General features: G+C 40.3%; 1 protein-coding gene across 2 annotated transcripts in view; it reads right to left on the bottom strand.

Annotated features, from left to right (window-relative positions):
* The window catches only part of met (MET proto-oncogene, receptor tyrosine kinase), a 70,443-nt gene that overhangs the window by 22,769 nt on the left and 32,815 nt on the right, over positions 1-14,859 (bottom strand). For both annotated transcript variants that reach the window (XM_086299580.1, XM_086299579.1), the window contains exons 6-11: positions 13,952-14,109; positions 13,222-13,336; positions 11,803-11,939; positions 11,185-11,349; positions 9,367-9,466; positions 695-904 (exon numbers count right to left, since the gene is read on the bottom strand). In XM_086299580.1, the coding sequence (XP_086155706.1) occupies positions 695-904; positions 9,367-9,466; positions 11,185-11,349; positions 11,803-11,939; positions 13,222-13,336; positions 13,952-14,109 (885 nt within the window). The remainder of the gene's footprint in view (positions 1-694; positions 905-9,366; positions 9,467-11,184; positions 11,350-11,802; positions 11,940-13,221; positions 13,337-13,951; positions 14,110-14,859) is intronic.

Genomic DNA, 14,859 nt, shown 5'->3' with positions numbered 1-14,859 from the left:
AAGAAAAGAAAAAAAGAAAGCAGCCAGGGTCCCATGCAAGAAGTTCAGCACAGCTGCCATAATCCATCAACAACATAAAAAAAGGGACAAGGGGAGAAATATGTATTTCATTGTGTTCCTACAACAGACTCGGGGGACTGTGGTGTTCAAAAAGCAGCATTAATATGTCAAAAGCTTTGCCCTCAGCAGCAACAACAATGCAAGTCAATAGAGAGCATGCACAGAGAGGTATAACAGTGGAGGAGGGATGGGGATGTTGGTGTGGAGGATGGAAATGATGGGAAACTGACTCTGCATCCTGTTTTTCTTTCAGTATTGTTTCCTTCCCCACTTGACCTGGACCATGGGGGGCTTTACGTGTGAATGCGTGTGAGCACTGGAAGGTAAAGCGCAGGAACTATGGGGTGTGAACTTCCACCTGTCTCAAACTTGTCAATCTAACTTGTGAACTTAACAATACAGAATAGAATACAAACACTAATGATTTCTTCTGTTTTTGTTCTATTTTTCTTCTGCACCTTTGTCTTGCTCTTGTCAAGCGAGCAAAGCATTTCTTGAACTTGAAACTGAAATTTGTTGCAGCACATAGGAAGAGATTTTCTTAGCTATGGACTGTAGCCAGGTCATTTTTCACTGAACACTGCATTGAAAGTTCATAATGTTAAAAGTTGGTTTATTGTGCAAATCTCCTCACTTTGAGCTCCACTATGCTCTTGTTGTCCTTAGAAGTGAGCTTAGGGTCCTGGAATAGCGGGTCCTCCACATAGATCATATCCAACTGTTTAGTTGAATAGCCGTCCAGGACAAATGACACCCTGGTGATGACCGGCGGCTGCATGCCCAGTTTGACCAGAGAGGGTGTTGTGCACTGGATGGAAGTCTGATTTTCACCATACACACAGCTCTGGTGGAAAGACAGGTGGGACAATAGACAGATAAAAATGCATTAGACCACTGTGGAAATGCAGACACCTTTCAAGATCATTTTAGTTCATTGAAAAAACAGAACAAAACCAAAACCATAGCAAACTACTCAGGTACTCTGGGGAAAAAACACTTTCCTTGTTAAACTCCAGGGTGTTTCTTTTATTAAGAAGCTTACAAGCTCTGATGTAAGGTTGCAAGGAATTAAGATAATAATGTCTGGGTGATCAGAGACACATGTTCACAAATAAAGGAATCCAAGTTATTTGTAGACACTATATCAAAATATATCTTACTTTTTCCAGATTTATGTACTATTTCTTTTCTCTGTATCTGACTACAGAAGAACCATTCAAATGATCCAATTTAGATTTATGGAAATCTATTCTCAGCTTCTTGTTGTGACTTAAAACAGTGTAAAAAAGAAAAAAAGGGCCATTCAAAAATAGTCCAAACTGCATAAAACCAACTCCCTTTCTTGACTGCTCGCTCTAAGCTTAACCTTTAATGATACATAAAGAGCAGCAACCATTAAAAAACCACAACAAATTGATTTTTGGCACCTCTCTGACCCAGTCTTTAAAATTACAGACACACATCTGCACGCATGCAACTCTTCAACTACTCTTGATACTTGGTACTGGGTTAAGCTCTTGATTCAGTCACTCTGTAGAGCAACGATGTAATAATTCTTCATTTGGGAGCTTCTCTTACACTCAACACATTACATGGGACTGTGCCTGCTGTCAGCCACTGCTGTGTTTACACGTGTAGCCTAGGGGCACAACAGAGTTTTATCCTTTGTTGGATTCCACCCACATAGGCCTCACAGCTTTTGTGCTCGCTAAGGCCCCCAGTGAGAGACAGACAGCTTGGAAAATAGAAAACAGCCCTTTGAGGTGTGGCAGTTTCATGTTGTTTAACATTAATAAAGGTATCCAACAGGGATTGAGACACTGAGGCTGACATCTCCAGGCAGAGATCTAAACACGATGTGGTTGACTTAAGGTCTAAAGCTGGACTTTGTGTCTTTGTATATCCATATGATGTTGCACGGTGTGCTTATATAAGGGAAACATGAAATGTTAGAGTGCCACAGACTCACGTAAGGGAAATCCACTGCAAAGACAGTATGACAGAGGTCAGCACTAACCTACTACTATGCTGAACATCTGCATGTTGGTTTCTGTACATATCACTGCAATTGCAATACTAATCTGAAAGTTTTTCACATGCCTTCACATTTAAGCTAATAATGATTACACAATGATTTGCTAACTTATCTTCTCCCTGTAACCATGCTGTTTTATTTTTTGGACTAAAGGAGACAACACTGGATTTAGGTTTATGTCCAGACTCCGGTACAGAGGTCAAGCTTAGAGAATAAAAGAAAGGGTTTAGCCATTACACAAAGCAAATACCCATGCAAGTGACAGAAAGCCGTTAGAAAGTGTGATGGCATTATATGCTTCCATGTAGGTGCTCACAGAACAAACCATATTTGCTTGTCTGTGTGCTGAAAGATCAATGTTGATATTTGCTCTTTGGTAATGATAGACTGTGTTTATCTTCTGGGTTACAAAAGTAGATGTGTCCTTGAGAGCAGGAGTGGGAGGTGGAAAAACACCTGCTGTGCAGGCACACGGATGTTTTTGTGAGTCTTTACTGTCATTTAATGAAGTTCTTTAGGGACACAGAGACGCACCACAGAGATTTTTAACTTCTATTTATACAGGAAGTGAAACTCTTGAAATAAAGAATCTCTCTTGTGACAGTGTCCAGGGCCAAAATGGGTAGGATATGCCATGGATGGTTTTTAGTTGCTCTAAATCAATAGTGCAATTTTTCCCCCCCTGAAAAACAAAGAAGCATATTTAACATCCTTTGTATTTTCAGCCTTGAATGCCAGTTATGTGACACTTAAAGAGACATGTCAATAATCATTGAATAATCACTGAGTAATAGCATAACAAAGAACAGGTAGACCACAACAGCCAAATGAAGACTAAAATTCAGCAGCACACGTCTGTTCCACGACTGCCATGCTTTTCTGACTGAATGAGATGAGGAGAGCAGTAACAGCATAGAATAGAGCTGATTTAAATCAGCATGAGATGGGTTGCAAAGCAGCTTGCAGATGCACAGTCTTATGATAATGGATCATGTGCCATGTTGTTTATATGTTTGGCTCCTCCCATTAGAGCTAGGGTGTGTGTGTCTTTTTCACTCCATCCTCCAAAGTGTGTGTTTGTGTTGCTTGAGACAGATGAAGACTGCTGACTGACTGATTTGAATAAGTGCCAGAGGCTGGATTGGATGATTGTATGGATAGACACCTTACCCCTGGTCTTCTCTGCACCTAACCAACAGCCAGCCAGCTGCTAGTAATTTTGAGTATCTGTGTGAGAATACTGGACTAAAACCTTAAATGAATACTGCAAACAGTTCACAATTATTTCAGTGGCTCCCAGTTAATAAACAGTAGGCTGGGTTCCCTATACTGTAAGCAACAGGGAAACCTGAATCAGCTCCAAGTGCACTTTAAATGGGACCTATTATCATTTTACTTTATTTCTGTCTGTGTCTAGCAGTAATGTAGCAATGCAGAGCCATAAAATGTCAATGATATTTTGCAATCTGAAATTATTACGTGTGAAAAAAACCAATGGTGATGTGAAATAGACAGGTCCGGAGATTTTTTCTTTTTAAACTTTAAGGCAAACAATTGAAGCAACTGCCAATGAGAGCAGGATACTGGTGATTAGCATATCACCTGGTAGTACATACATTAGAGGGTTATCTATGCAACTGGAACCTGGAATAACTGCTAGTGACAAACCGTCATCTTCAACGCAATGGTAGATGAGTGACTCACTCCCTGTGTGGACTGTTTTTTCTTATCTCTAATGATCTTGGCTACAAGATGGTGGCGTGCACGGACGCAGCGGCTCACTGCTCTTCACGTTTTGTGGTTTTTTTTTAATCTATCAGTGAAAGCAATCATCTCCATGGGTGTGGGCAAAGAAATCGCCATGCACCCGCTATTCAAATCATTTGTTCTCAAGGAGCAAATAATCAGAAGAACTATAGAATAGGCCCCTTTACACTTTAATATTTTCAGTGTATTTTCTTCACAATGGGAGATCTGAATTCTTAAGACTATGACTTGAGAATAAAGAACCAGCGTTTTTCATGGGGTTAGACCAGTTGGGAAACAATGTATTATGGAGTCAGTATAGTTTGTTATATGTAAAATCACTTGGCAGACTGGCTGAAATCTGACTTCTAACATACTGATTGATATCTGCCTCCCTGGAGAGGTGCTCTGACTGCAGGAACAGCAGTATTGTTGAAGTGTGGCTGAAACTTCCTCACACATTTGCCAATCTGATTCCCTGGTGAGTCGCCCAAATGGACACATACAAACACATGCAGAGGAAATGTTCATCTGCAAATGCTTAAACGCAGACATAAAGTGCACAAACACAATCAAAACACAAAAAGCAAACATAAAGTGTGTGTTAGTGTGTGAGGGTAGCTCCCAGGTCTCATAACAAAAGCAATCCGATGCGCCTCTCTCGTTTACATATCAATAAGGAGCGGACAGAATAGGACGAAGGGCAAACCCCCTCCTCCTTGCCTCCCATGGGTGCAGTGAAAGGAAAAATATCCTGTGAATTAGTGGAAACTGCAGTCAGATTCATTGTTTGGTTGATGTCTCCTCTTATTTAAGGAGAGAAGGTGACGGGCTTTAAGTTGGGAGCAGCTGTGAATACAATTGCTGGGCAAGCTGGACAGCAAGTGAGCCAAGAGGTTTACTGTGGGGTGATGAGAGAACCAGCGATCCCAAAAACCTCTGCTGTCCCCGAAGGATCATTAGTGTAACAGCCTGTGAAAAAGCCAAGTCATAACGGAGCTCCCACGTACAAAAGTGCTTGTCACATCAAGAGTGATTTATACCGGAGCTGCTTCCTACCACACTGCGTTGTGCGGTCATACACTTTGGGTTTAAAGACTTCACTTCAGCTGCATCTTTGCTCAGCTTTTTAGTGTCAGTTTTATTATTTCTTATTTTGCCTTTTATATAATGCATTTTGCACCCCCCTAAGACACTCTGTCTTTTTATATATGCTCTTACTTATCTCTTTTCAGTTGCTGAGCTGGACTACACTACATTAAATATGTTTATCTATAATATAATGAACTCTTTGCAAGAGTACTTTATGGGTTATCAAATAAACATAAGTTTATTTGAAATCCTCAAAATCAGGTTTTGGAACTGTTTGATATGTTTTAACCCACAGATTGACATATCTGGCATTAATTACCTGTTTATTGTTGACAACAACTGTTTTTTCTTGATAAATGGCTGGTACCACTTTTATCTTACGGCCTCATATTTTAGCAACAGCGCAGGTCTAACAGGAACAAATACTTTCAGACACCTACCAGCTGTGGGGGGCCATGGGAAAGTAAAGAAACTCTGTGAGGCATTCAGGTGTCAGCTGGAAGGATTATTTCCTCCAGGATGAGATAGGAAGAGGCGTCTGACACGAAACAAGCCAATCTGTGAATTCAGGCAACAGGTGTCTGGCTGTGGTGAAGCCTCCAGTTAAACCAAACTATCTGTGATGGTGCAGTACAGCAAAGCAGTCCTGGCATCATGAACTCCACTCCCCGAGCTTTGTGTTAGGAGCAATGTGAAAATTCACAGATGACATTTTGCTGGGTTTTTTTGTGTGTATATGTAGCCTCCTTTGACTTTGTGACCATGCCAGCTTTTCACGATGGAGCATAAAAGAAATCTCTTTGATGTTTGTGGGAAAGCTGAGATTGGCTGAGACTGGGCTTTACTGGAGATCTAAAGGCCAGATATCAAGTCAACACTGGCTGTTTTTTTATGCTCTGGCTCTAGCTGAGACCCCTAAATCTCTGCTGTTGGTTTCTCAGTAGGTCTTGTTTTTTTTCTACAACCTGTTTTAGTGTGAAGATCTCAGGGCTGAAGATCTCATCTGATTGGATGGCAGGTTTTCATTCTTTAACAGCTTCTCGGACACTAAGCTGATCACATGAACACAGTTCTAGAGCCATGACACGCCGGCTCACATTACTCTTGGCGATAGAAACTTCTGTGTTGTCCATTTGTGAACGATCCGTGCAATGAGGCACAATGAGACTTACAATGAGACACTTATACTGTCCTTTCCTAGGCTATGGCTTAACCCATCCCGTTTACTGGAAAGAATTTAACAGGCGACAGCTGGAGCCCTATGGGGCATGATCCCTTCCTAAATCATTAGTAATAATAGCCCTTTTTATACAAGCATTTCACTTCATGCTTTCTCTTGCCCTTTCCAGGAAAGCCTGAAATTCGTCCTTGCTATTCTTTGGTCTGTTATTCCGGTTCAAAATGAACGATAATCTCTGAGGTCGAAGGTTCACTTAAACATGCCTTCAGTCATCTTAGACACACACACTGTCACAAAATGTGTTAATACCTTTAAAGTGAACTAGACCATGACCAACCGCATATAAGCTTCCATTACCGTAGGACCAGGTGACACATAAAAAACCCCTTTAAAAAGCAAAATGGCCCTACACATCCCATAAAACTACAGATGAAATTACAGCAGTCACATTTGGCTGTAACAATTTGCTACAAACTGAAACTGATGACTGCATTTTTCAAAACTGTAATTCAGCAATGTTTGTTTTTTGATGTGCACGTGAAGTAAAACGTGATTTAATTAACTAAACAGAGATGTGGCATCACCCACTGGTCAGTCAAAAATCTACACCCCTGCTAACTGTTCACACAGGGTAGAAAATTAAAAAAGCAAAGCAATGTGTCGACAAGAGAACAGAGAATGTCAGTGTAACTCAAAAGGCAAAATAACATGAAGTAGGCAAATCTTGGCACGTGAAGTGGACAGATTGTCTTTTTTTCCCCTCATACTGGATGCTAGAGAAACACTAATGAAGAAAGAAAAATAATAAAGGAATTAAAAAAACCAAGAAAAAACCTACTGTCTCTCAGAGGAACTCAGTGGAAGTTCGCCAACAAAATACGCAGTGATAACAGCTACACTGGGAGGTCCGTCTACTTGATGGATGAAGTAGGAATAGGAACTAGTAATTTTGGATCATCAGGCTAATTTCAGAGTTGCATCTGCTCATGCTGTTGGTGTGTAATGAAGCCTGAGCTCCCTTGAGACCCATCAAGTGATGACCTGAACGCAGGTCAATGACCAGAGAAAGGGAAAATGAAAGATGAGACAGTGCAGACTGTGTGTGCGTGTGTGTTTTTAAAAGTGTGACAGAAAAACAAAGACAGATAAAAGGATATTCTGCCACTAAGATTTGAAATGGAGGTCTTATTCCATTAGAGTAGGTGTTTTGTTCAGGTATTCGTGTGTATTTAGCAAGCTTATTATTATCTCCTGACTGAACCTGCAGGAGCGTTTCAGGATAACAGATAACATCATTACACTTCTTGCCCTTAAACCGCCTCCCTAAAGCAAACAACACACAAAGAGACAGGGCACACATTCCCTGTGTGAAAGGACCTGTTTGTTTGTTTTGAACCACCAGAAAAACACGCCACGTTTAGTCTCAAAGAACATTTCTTAGAACCATTTTCCAACCGATTATGCAATTGGAGAAGTTACAGGAAAGTAAGAGCAACAGTTTCTGTTTAGTTTCAGCTGGCAGGACAAGAAGAGGTTAAACTTACTTAATTTACTTTCTCTCTTAAAGGAGAAAAAATGGTATCATTTTAACAGCAACTGCAATGAAACCCAAGCCGTGAGACTGTTATCCAAGTGCACTATGAGAGTGGATCAGAGGATCAGTAAGTTCACATCGTCGGAAACCACGCTGGGTAGTTTATGCGGTCAGCACTGTTACTTCAGACAGGACTGAATTATTCTGGCTGCAACATGAAAACTTTGCTAAGACAGCAAAACACTCGCCAAGAAGTTTTTTTTCCCTTTCTCTCGCCTGTGCTTTACATTGAAGATCTTCATCTTTTTGCTGGGAAGTGAAGCAAAACTGTCCATCCCATTCAGTAACATCATCCATAAAAACACTCTGACTTACAATGTGAAATAGTTTGAATGTCATTTTGCAGTGAACCACAGTGTAACTGCACTGGCACTTCGGTGAGATGTCCTAAATGAAATTATATAATCTCAGCTGCACACATTGTGGACAAAGTCATTTTAATAACCTGTAGCGTAATGCATGGATAGCGTAATGTCTGCATGGGTAAGTCAGAGCAGTCACAACAATGTAGAGGGTAAGTGGATAGCCACATTTCACTTTCTGATGATGACATTTACTTGGACCCAGGCAGACCCTCAAATACTCTCAAATGCAGGAAGTATAACACTAAGGCCATGTGGACTGGTAGAAAAAAAGTGCATTTAACCTTAATGATTACATTGTACAGCTTCCCTCTGTTCAAATATGATCCTCTTGTTCAGGTGATATAATATATGAGCTATAAAATGTCATTTATCAAGAGTCTAATGGGCCGGATTAGTCAGTAGAAATGTCACTGTAACTCAAACCAGTCCCTTGCCTTTGACTTATGACCTGGATGACATTTTATATACATTTAACAACTTCTTAAGGCTTTTATAATTGAGATACATCAATTTTAGCAATTTTAAAGGGCCACAGACAGCGTGGTGAAAGACGTGTGTGGATGTGTTGTATAATTTAAAACACCTCCAGGCTTTCACTGTAAAGTGGTGCGTGTGTGTACGTGTATGTGTGTGTGTATCACTTTCGTGCAATAAGTGGAATAAAACCTGACGGAGGTGAGGTGAGCCAGAGCATCCTAAAGGCTTTGCTTCTGCTACTGTGCATGAGTCAGAGGTTGCAGCTGGATCCTGCAGATCAGACTGTGGATTTTCCATTTCCTTTCTTCTCATGTCTGTCTGAAACTTTAGCTTTTTACTATTGTGGAGAAATCTTTTTTTCTTCTAAGAGGTTTGTGGAAGCGTGGGTATGCATAATGGCAATACCATGCATGTGATAGTGAGGCACTGGAATGTTTATTTTTCTCCATTTCGCCTGCTGCTGTTCATCATGTGATTTAATGCGGCCCAGGATATGAGAAGCCTCAAGACCTAAACTCAGAAACGTAAATTAGGAACCAAAAGGTTTACATGACATATTCATGTTTACATTTTCATGATTTTTTGAAAAAACCACATAGCTTTAAACAGTGGCTTTTTTCTATTATGTTGAATTGACGTTTGAACTGATGTACAAAAACAAGGAAGGAGAGGTGGCCATCTCCAAAGTATCATCATCTCTAGACTGTATTTTTCAAACCAGTGGAAAACCAAATTTCAAACTTGCATTTCTTCATCTACTTAAATATAGATTCACTGACAACTCTCATTTTAATGTTTAAATCCGAATTGTACTTACCACATGGAAGGTCTCAGTATTCTGACCAATGGAGACAAGCATCATGGGTTGAAGGCCGGACTTGAGGAAAAAACCGTGAGCCGACACTGTGCAGCCTCCGCTACAGTGAGGTGGGAGAGAAAGGATATTAGCATTAGCATCAGAAGGGGAAACAGTAGAATCCTACAGGGAGTGACCAGCTGTTAGCGTTAGCAGTTTAGCCACTCATCACCTCCCACTCATTTCCTACTGCTGTAAAAACTAAAGCATTAATCGGCAGTCGAAACGCCAACTCACTCTTTCGTACTTCATCTTGGGTCAAGAAATATATGTCTCAGCTTATATTCAGAGGAAATTTGCTGAGACTGCAAACTGATATCCAAAATAAATACAATTCCACTTACAAAAAAAGGTGGGATGCTCGGTAAAATTTAAATAATAACAGGATGCACTGATTTACAAATCCCAAACATATTTTATTCACAATAGAAGATAGAAAAGGAGAAAACGTGAGAGGAATGTTTTACCATTTCTGTCAGATTGAGGATTCTAGCTGTCCTGTGTTTGCTTTGTTGTACTTTTTGTTTTATTAATTCTCCAAATGTTTTCAGTAGGGGAAGGGTTTGGACTGCAGGTAGACTGTTTCCATACCCATACTCTTCTGCTATGAAGCCATACTGTTCAAATAGATGCAGTATACATTTTACTGTTGTCTTGCTGAAATAAGCAAGATGTTCCCTGAAAAAAAACATTGTCTAAATGGGAGCATGAATTGCTCTAAAACCTGTATATACCTTTCAGCATTGTTTGGTGCCTTACCAGATGTGCATGCTGCCAATTCAGTAGGCAGCTGCTCCACCTAACCATCAGGCATTTAAACTGAGGAATTATAACAATCCTCTTGGTCTGGCCCATGTTTCCAAAAGGAATTTGAAATTTTGATTCATGTGACCACAGAATTTTTTTTCCCACTTTGCCTCAGTCCATTTTAAATGAGCTTTGGCCCAAGATAGCAGCCTTTCTGGATCATGTTCATATATGGCTTCTTCTCTGTATCACTGTGTCGCTATCACGACATGGTGGTGAACTTTGTTCACAGACAGTGTTTTCTGTAAGTGTTCCTGAGCCCATGCAGTGACACCACTGCATCACTTATCACAATTGAAGGTGTAGTATTTTGCAGATGGGTGAAACCCTGCCCGTCTACACTTCTAAGAAACTCTTCCAAGCTCTAAGATGCTCTTTTATACCCAATTATGATAATGACCTATTGCCAACAGACCTAATTAGATGCCAAATTATTGTATTGTATTACTATAGAGTATTTATCTTACAATACAAAGCCCCTTGAGGTGACTGTCGTTGTGATTTTAAGCTATATGAATAAAACTGACAACTGCAGTTGTTTCTTTTTAGCACCACTTACATTTCCAGCCTTTTGTTGCTCCCATTGCAACCTTTTTAAGACATGTTGCTGCCCTCGAATTCAAAGTGAGCTAATATTTTTTGTGAAATAGTAAAATGCCTCAGTTTAAACAGCTGAAATGTTTTCTATGCCCTACTGTGAATAAAATATGGATTTATGAGATTTGTAAATCATTGCTTCCCAACTTTTTTTTTTTTTTTTTAAAGAAATGGGCTTAAATATGTAGTAAGCAGTTCAACTCTGGCCATCACACAGATGTGGCTATAAATGATATCAGAATTCATTATGAATCATTTGAATGACTGTTTTAGATATGAAAAAGGTTTTTTTGTTGAAAAGTTCGTCAGAGCCTAGGAAGAGTAGCTACAGCTATCGCAGGGGCCAATGGGGATCTTAATAAACTAAACTCTAACCTCACAAAGGAGCGTGAGGGCTGGATGTTGTTGATGATCGGGTCTTGGTTGTAGGTGAACTGCATAGGGGCGCGGCGCTCCACCGAATCCACTGTCAGCTTCACAGTTTGGCTTGAGAGAACCGCATATGGTGGCGTCTTACAAGTCACCATGTTGGATGACCAGCTGATGGTGGTGATAAAGATGAGGTCAGGGTGAGTGAGTAAAAACAAATGATGTATTGGGTTTTTTTAGTATGTACAATGGTAAGCATTGTCCAAGAGGCTATTCATGCGTTTTTCTCATCGGTCCTGCAGGTAATTCTGCTTGTAGAGCAGAAAAAAGTATAGAATGAGGACAAGAGCAAGAAAAACAAGAGATAATGAAAAAAGATCATTTAATTTTATTAGCCTTTCTGCAAAGGCTAATGCTAGGCAAAAAAAAAGTCTCCCTAAAATGAAAGTAATGCTAAGGCACAATAAACACTTGTATATTCTTTTCTGATGACATGAAAAAAAAACCCCTCCCCAAAAGCCCACAACTAAAAAAGCTAACTTGAAATTATCCATACAGACAATATATCTGTGTAAGCCAAACAGAAAACAAAGGTAGCATTAAGAAAAAAAAGAGTGATCGTACCTCTGAACGTTGCAGATTGCATTCCCTATTGTCACCTCTCGCTTGCTTCCCGTATCCAGGTTTGCTCCTGTAATGGTCAGCATGGTGTTTCCTGACTTTGGCCCAAATGTTGGGAAGATGTCACTGATCACAGGGTCCTACAGGTAGAGAAGGAGACAACCACCAACTTTTTTTAAATCTGGCATTGACATTAACATTAACATGTGGTATGAACACTACTGGACTACAAAGTAAAGGTATGAACGTACCCAGGATTTATGAAGAACACATGGAGATTTTAGTGCTCACGATATCAGATTTTCAGATTTATCTAGCTATCAGATCTTCTTCCATGTTGCTGCAATATCAACTGAATGGTGTTATTAATGATGGAGGGTAAACTAAATATTTACAAGAGCTGGGTTTTCTCCATATTTATCATATATCATGTTGAAAGAGGAGCTCTGAGTTTGGGCTCAGGATTTTGACATTGCTACTTTGAAAATTAGGCTTAAAATTTTCCTTTTTGATAAAGCCTATAAGTTAAGCCTGGCTCAGGTGGCCCTGAATCCTCACTTAATTACGCAGCAATAGGCCTAGGCTGCTGGGGGCTTCCCATGTTGCACTGAGCACTACTTTTTCTCAGATCTTTTCACTCACCATGCATATGCGTTATTCATTTCTCTGTGTCCACAGTGTGTTTTTTGTCCTGTCTCCTGCCCCTAAACCCCAAGCAGTTGCAGGAAATAGATGCCCTCCCTGAGCCTGCTGGAGATTTCTTCCTGTTAAAAGAGAGTTTTTCCTTCCCACTGTTGCCAAGTACTCGCTCATAGTCGTCTGATTGTTGGGGGTTTCTTTGTATTACTGTTGGGTCTCTACCTTACATATGAATTTATTTATCGTGAATATGAGTAATATTACAATTACATAAATTATTATTTTCAATATATAAAGTACTTGTTCATGTGATCATCAGTGATGGATTTCTGAGGCGGTTTGGAAAACTTGAGAGCAAGTTAACTTTCTAGCAGTGTACAAGAAGTTCGGTTGATATTTTAGGACAGCTTACTTGTCTGACATTTCTCACCCCAGGGAAATTAAGCAGTGATGCACCAGTTCATAAGAGTGCAGTTATCACTACCCATTTGTTTTGCACAAGGCTGTAGCCCAAGATGCATTTTAATAACGGGTATGTATAAAGTTTGTTACCCACTCTGTGGGTAAAAAATATATAGTTTTTGAAACTGACTCTAAGAATCGTAGGAACCGAAGAATTACAAATCAATCCTAAACAGTTTTAAACAGCAGCTTTACCATCATCAAGTACACTTGGTAACATGTGATATCACCATGTTCCATTTTTACATGTCAAGAATCAGTTGTAAAGTACTGAGATTTTCAAAACAGTGATACCAAAAAGAAGGAGAAAAGTAGTCTTACCACAAAATTGAAACCCTTGAACTTGGTCACATTTTGGCCACTGGTGACCTTCACAACGTCTCCTGATGGGGTGAGGTTCCCATTAAACACTGGGGAACAGTGCATCTCAGTCCACCTATAGCCAACCCCCCCCAAACAACACATAGATCAGGCATTATACCCTGCCAAGCCAGCCGGCATTTAGCTTAATTCAATGATCATCCACTGCCTTGCAGGAATGCACAAAGACACAATTTTCATGGGATTGTGTGGGCAGTGTTTTTATTTTCCCCCCAATTTGTAATGAGGTTGTTTGTAGCAAAAGGGTTCTTCTGAATGGGACATGGCCCCAGTGGATTTGGGAAAGCGGAAAGTCTGCATTCAGCGATTTTTCCCAGCAATTTTTCAGTTAAGGGAGTCATGTGTTGAATGTTGCAGGCTGCAAAAGAGTTAAGGGTGGGGGTGTTTGGGGCTTCTTAACATTCTTCCTTCAACACAATAACCCCTAATAAATGTGCTCTCCCCCTATAGGACACCAGTGTAGTGGTCCCTTTGTTTCATAAACACTCACCACTTAACATACACTCTGGCTCTCCCTTTTCCTCTAAAAGGTGGCTTTTCAGATACTGTGCAGAACCAGTGCTGTTTGAATACGTCACAGCAGGCCAGTGCAACTTGCACAAAACACATGCACAACATTTATTAACACTCCCATCCCCAAAAAACACTCTTTACCAAAACACAAGCATACCTGTTGGAGTTTTCTTGCCTGGACAGTTTACAGGAAGCCCCTGCCACCTCCACGGTTACCATGGAAGCCTTGAAGTTCTCTGTCTTGTCGAAGCCAAAGTTCTTGCCACAAATCGTCACTACAGTAGAGCCTCGTATTGGTCCAGAGGCTGGACTAACCTAATGCATTCATAAAGAACATATTTTAAACAATCCCTTTGACATTTTTCTTCCCATAAAATTGAGATGTGGACCCTGAACTTAACAGACATGTGCAATACTACAAATATGTTCTGAGATGAGATGTAGAAAGTAAAGAAGTGTGCAGTTGAATTCTGAACTTAATTTTCTCCATTTCTAAAAACTGCTCAATACCAAGCTTTTTCAACTAACTGGTTTCCTTCTTAGAAAAAAACAAAACACACACACACACACACACACACACACACACACACACACACACACATTGAGCACATGATGCAGAAGAGTAAGTAACAACACTTAGAAGGTAACAACCAGGCAACGACTGCTGTGCAAGAAACATCCACTCAGCTTTTCTGGATTGAGGCCGACCCTCAAGCAAGACCTTCAAGCACAAAAGGTGCTTTTAGAGGTACATTTAGGGCAATGGAGGTCAGCTGCCATTTTTGTGTGTGTGTGCGTTTAAATGAAGGCAGAGTAGCAGCATGGAGTGTAGCATTAAAGTCAGAGAGAATAGAATCCAGCTGAGCTTAGTTGAGTCTGACAATGCCAGAGCAGAGTTTAGTAGTTCAGTGCAGCTGTAAAACGTTTGCCTCTCAGGAAGCACCTTAACCTTCGTAAGTACTATACAAATACAGTGCAAACACGTGCAGATGAAAGGCTCAACAGACAGGTTACATGAACAGTATTTGGCAGGAGAAGAGTAAGAGACAGTCTGTGTAAGGTATG

This window comes from Aulonocara sp. 'chitande type north' Nkhata Bay, linkage group LG7 (assembly GCF_057382095.1).
Source record: "Aulonocara sp. 'chitande type north' Nkhata Bay isolate Kocher_YH1m ecotype deep benthic linkage group LG7, A_spYH_male_GT1.1, whole genome shotgun sequence".
NCBI lineage: Eukaryota > Metazoa > Chordata > Actinopteri > Cichliformes > Cichlidae > Aulonocara > Aulonocara sp. 'chitande type north' Nkhata Bay.
This window is presented reverse-complemented; position numbering and strand designations above follow the sequence as displayed.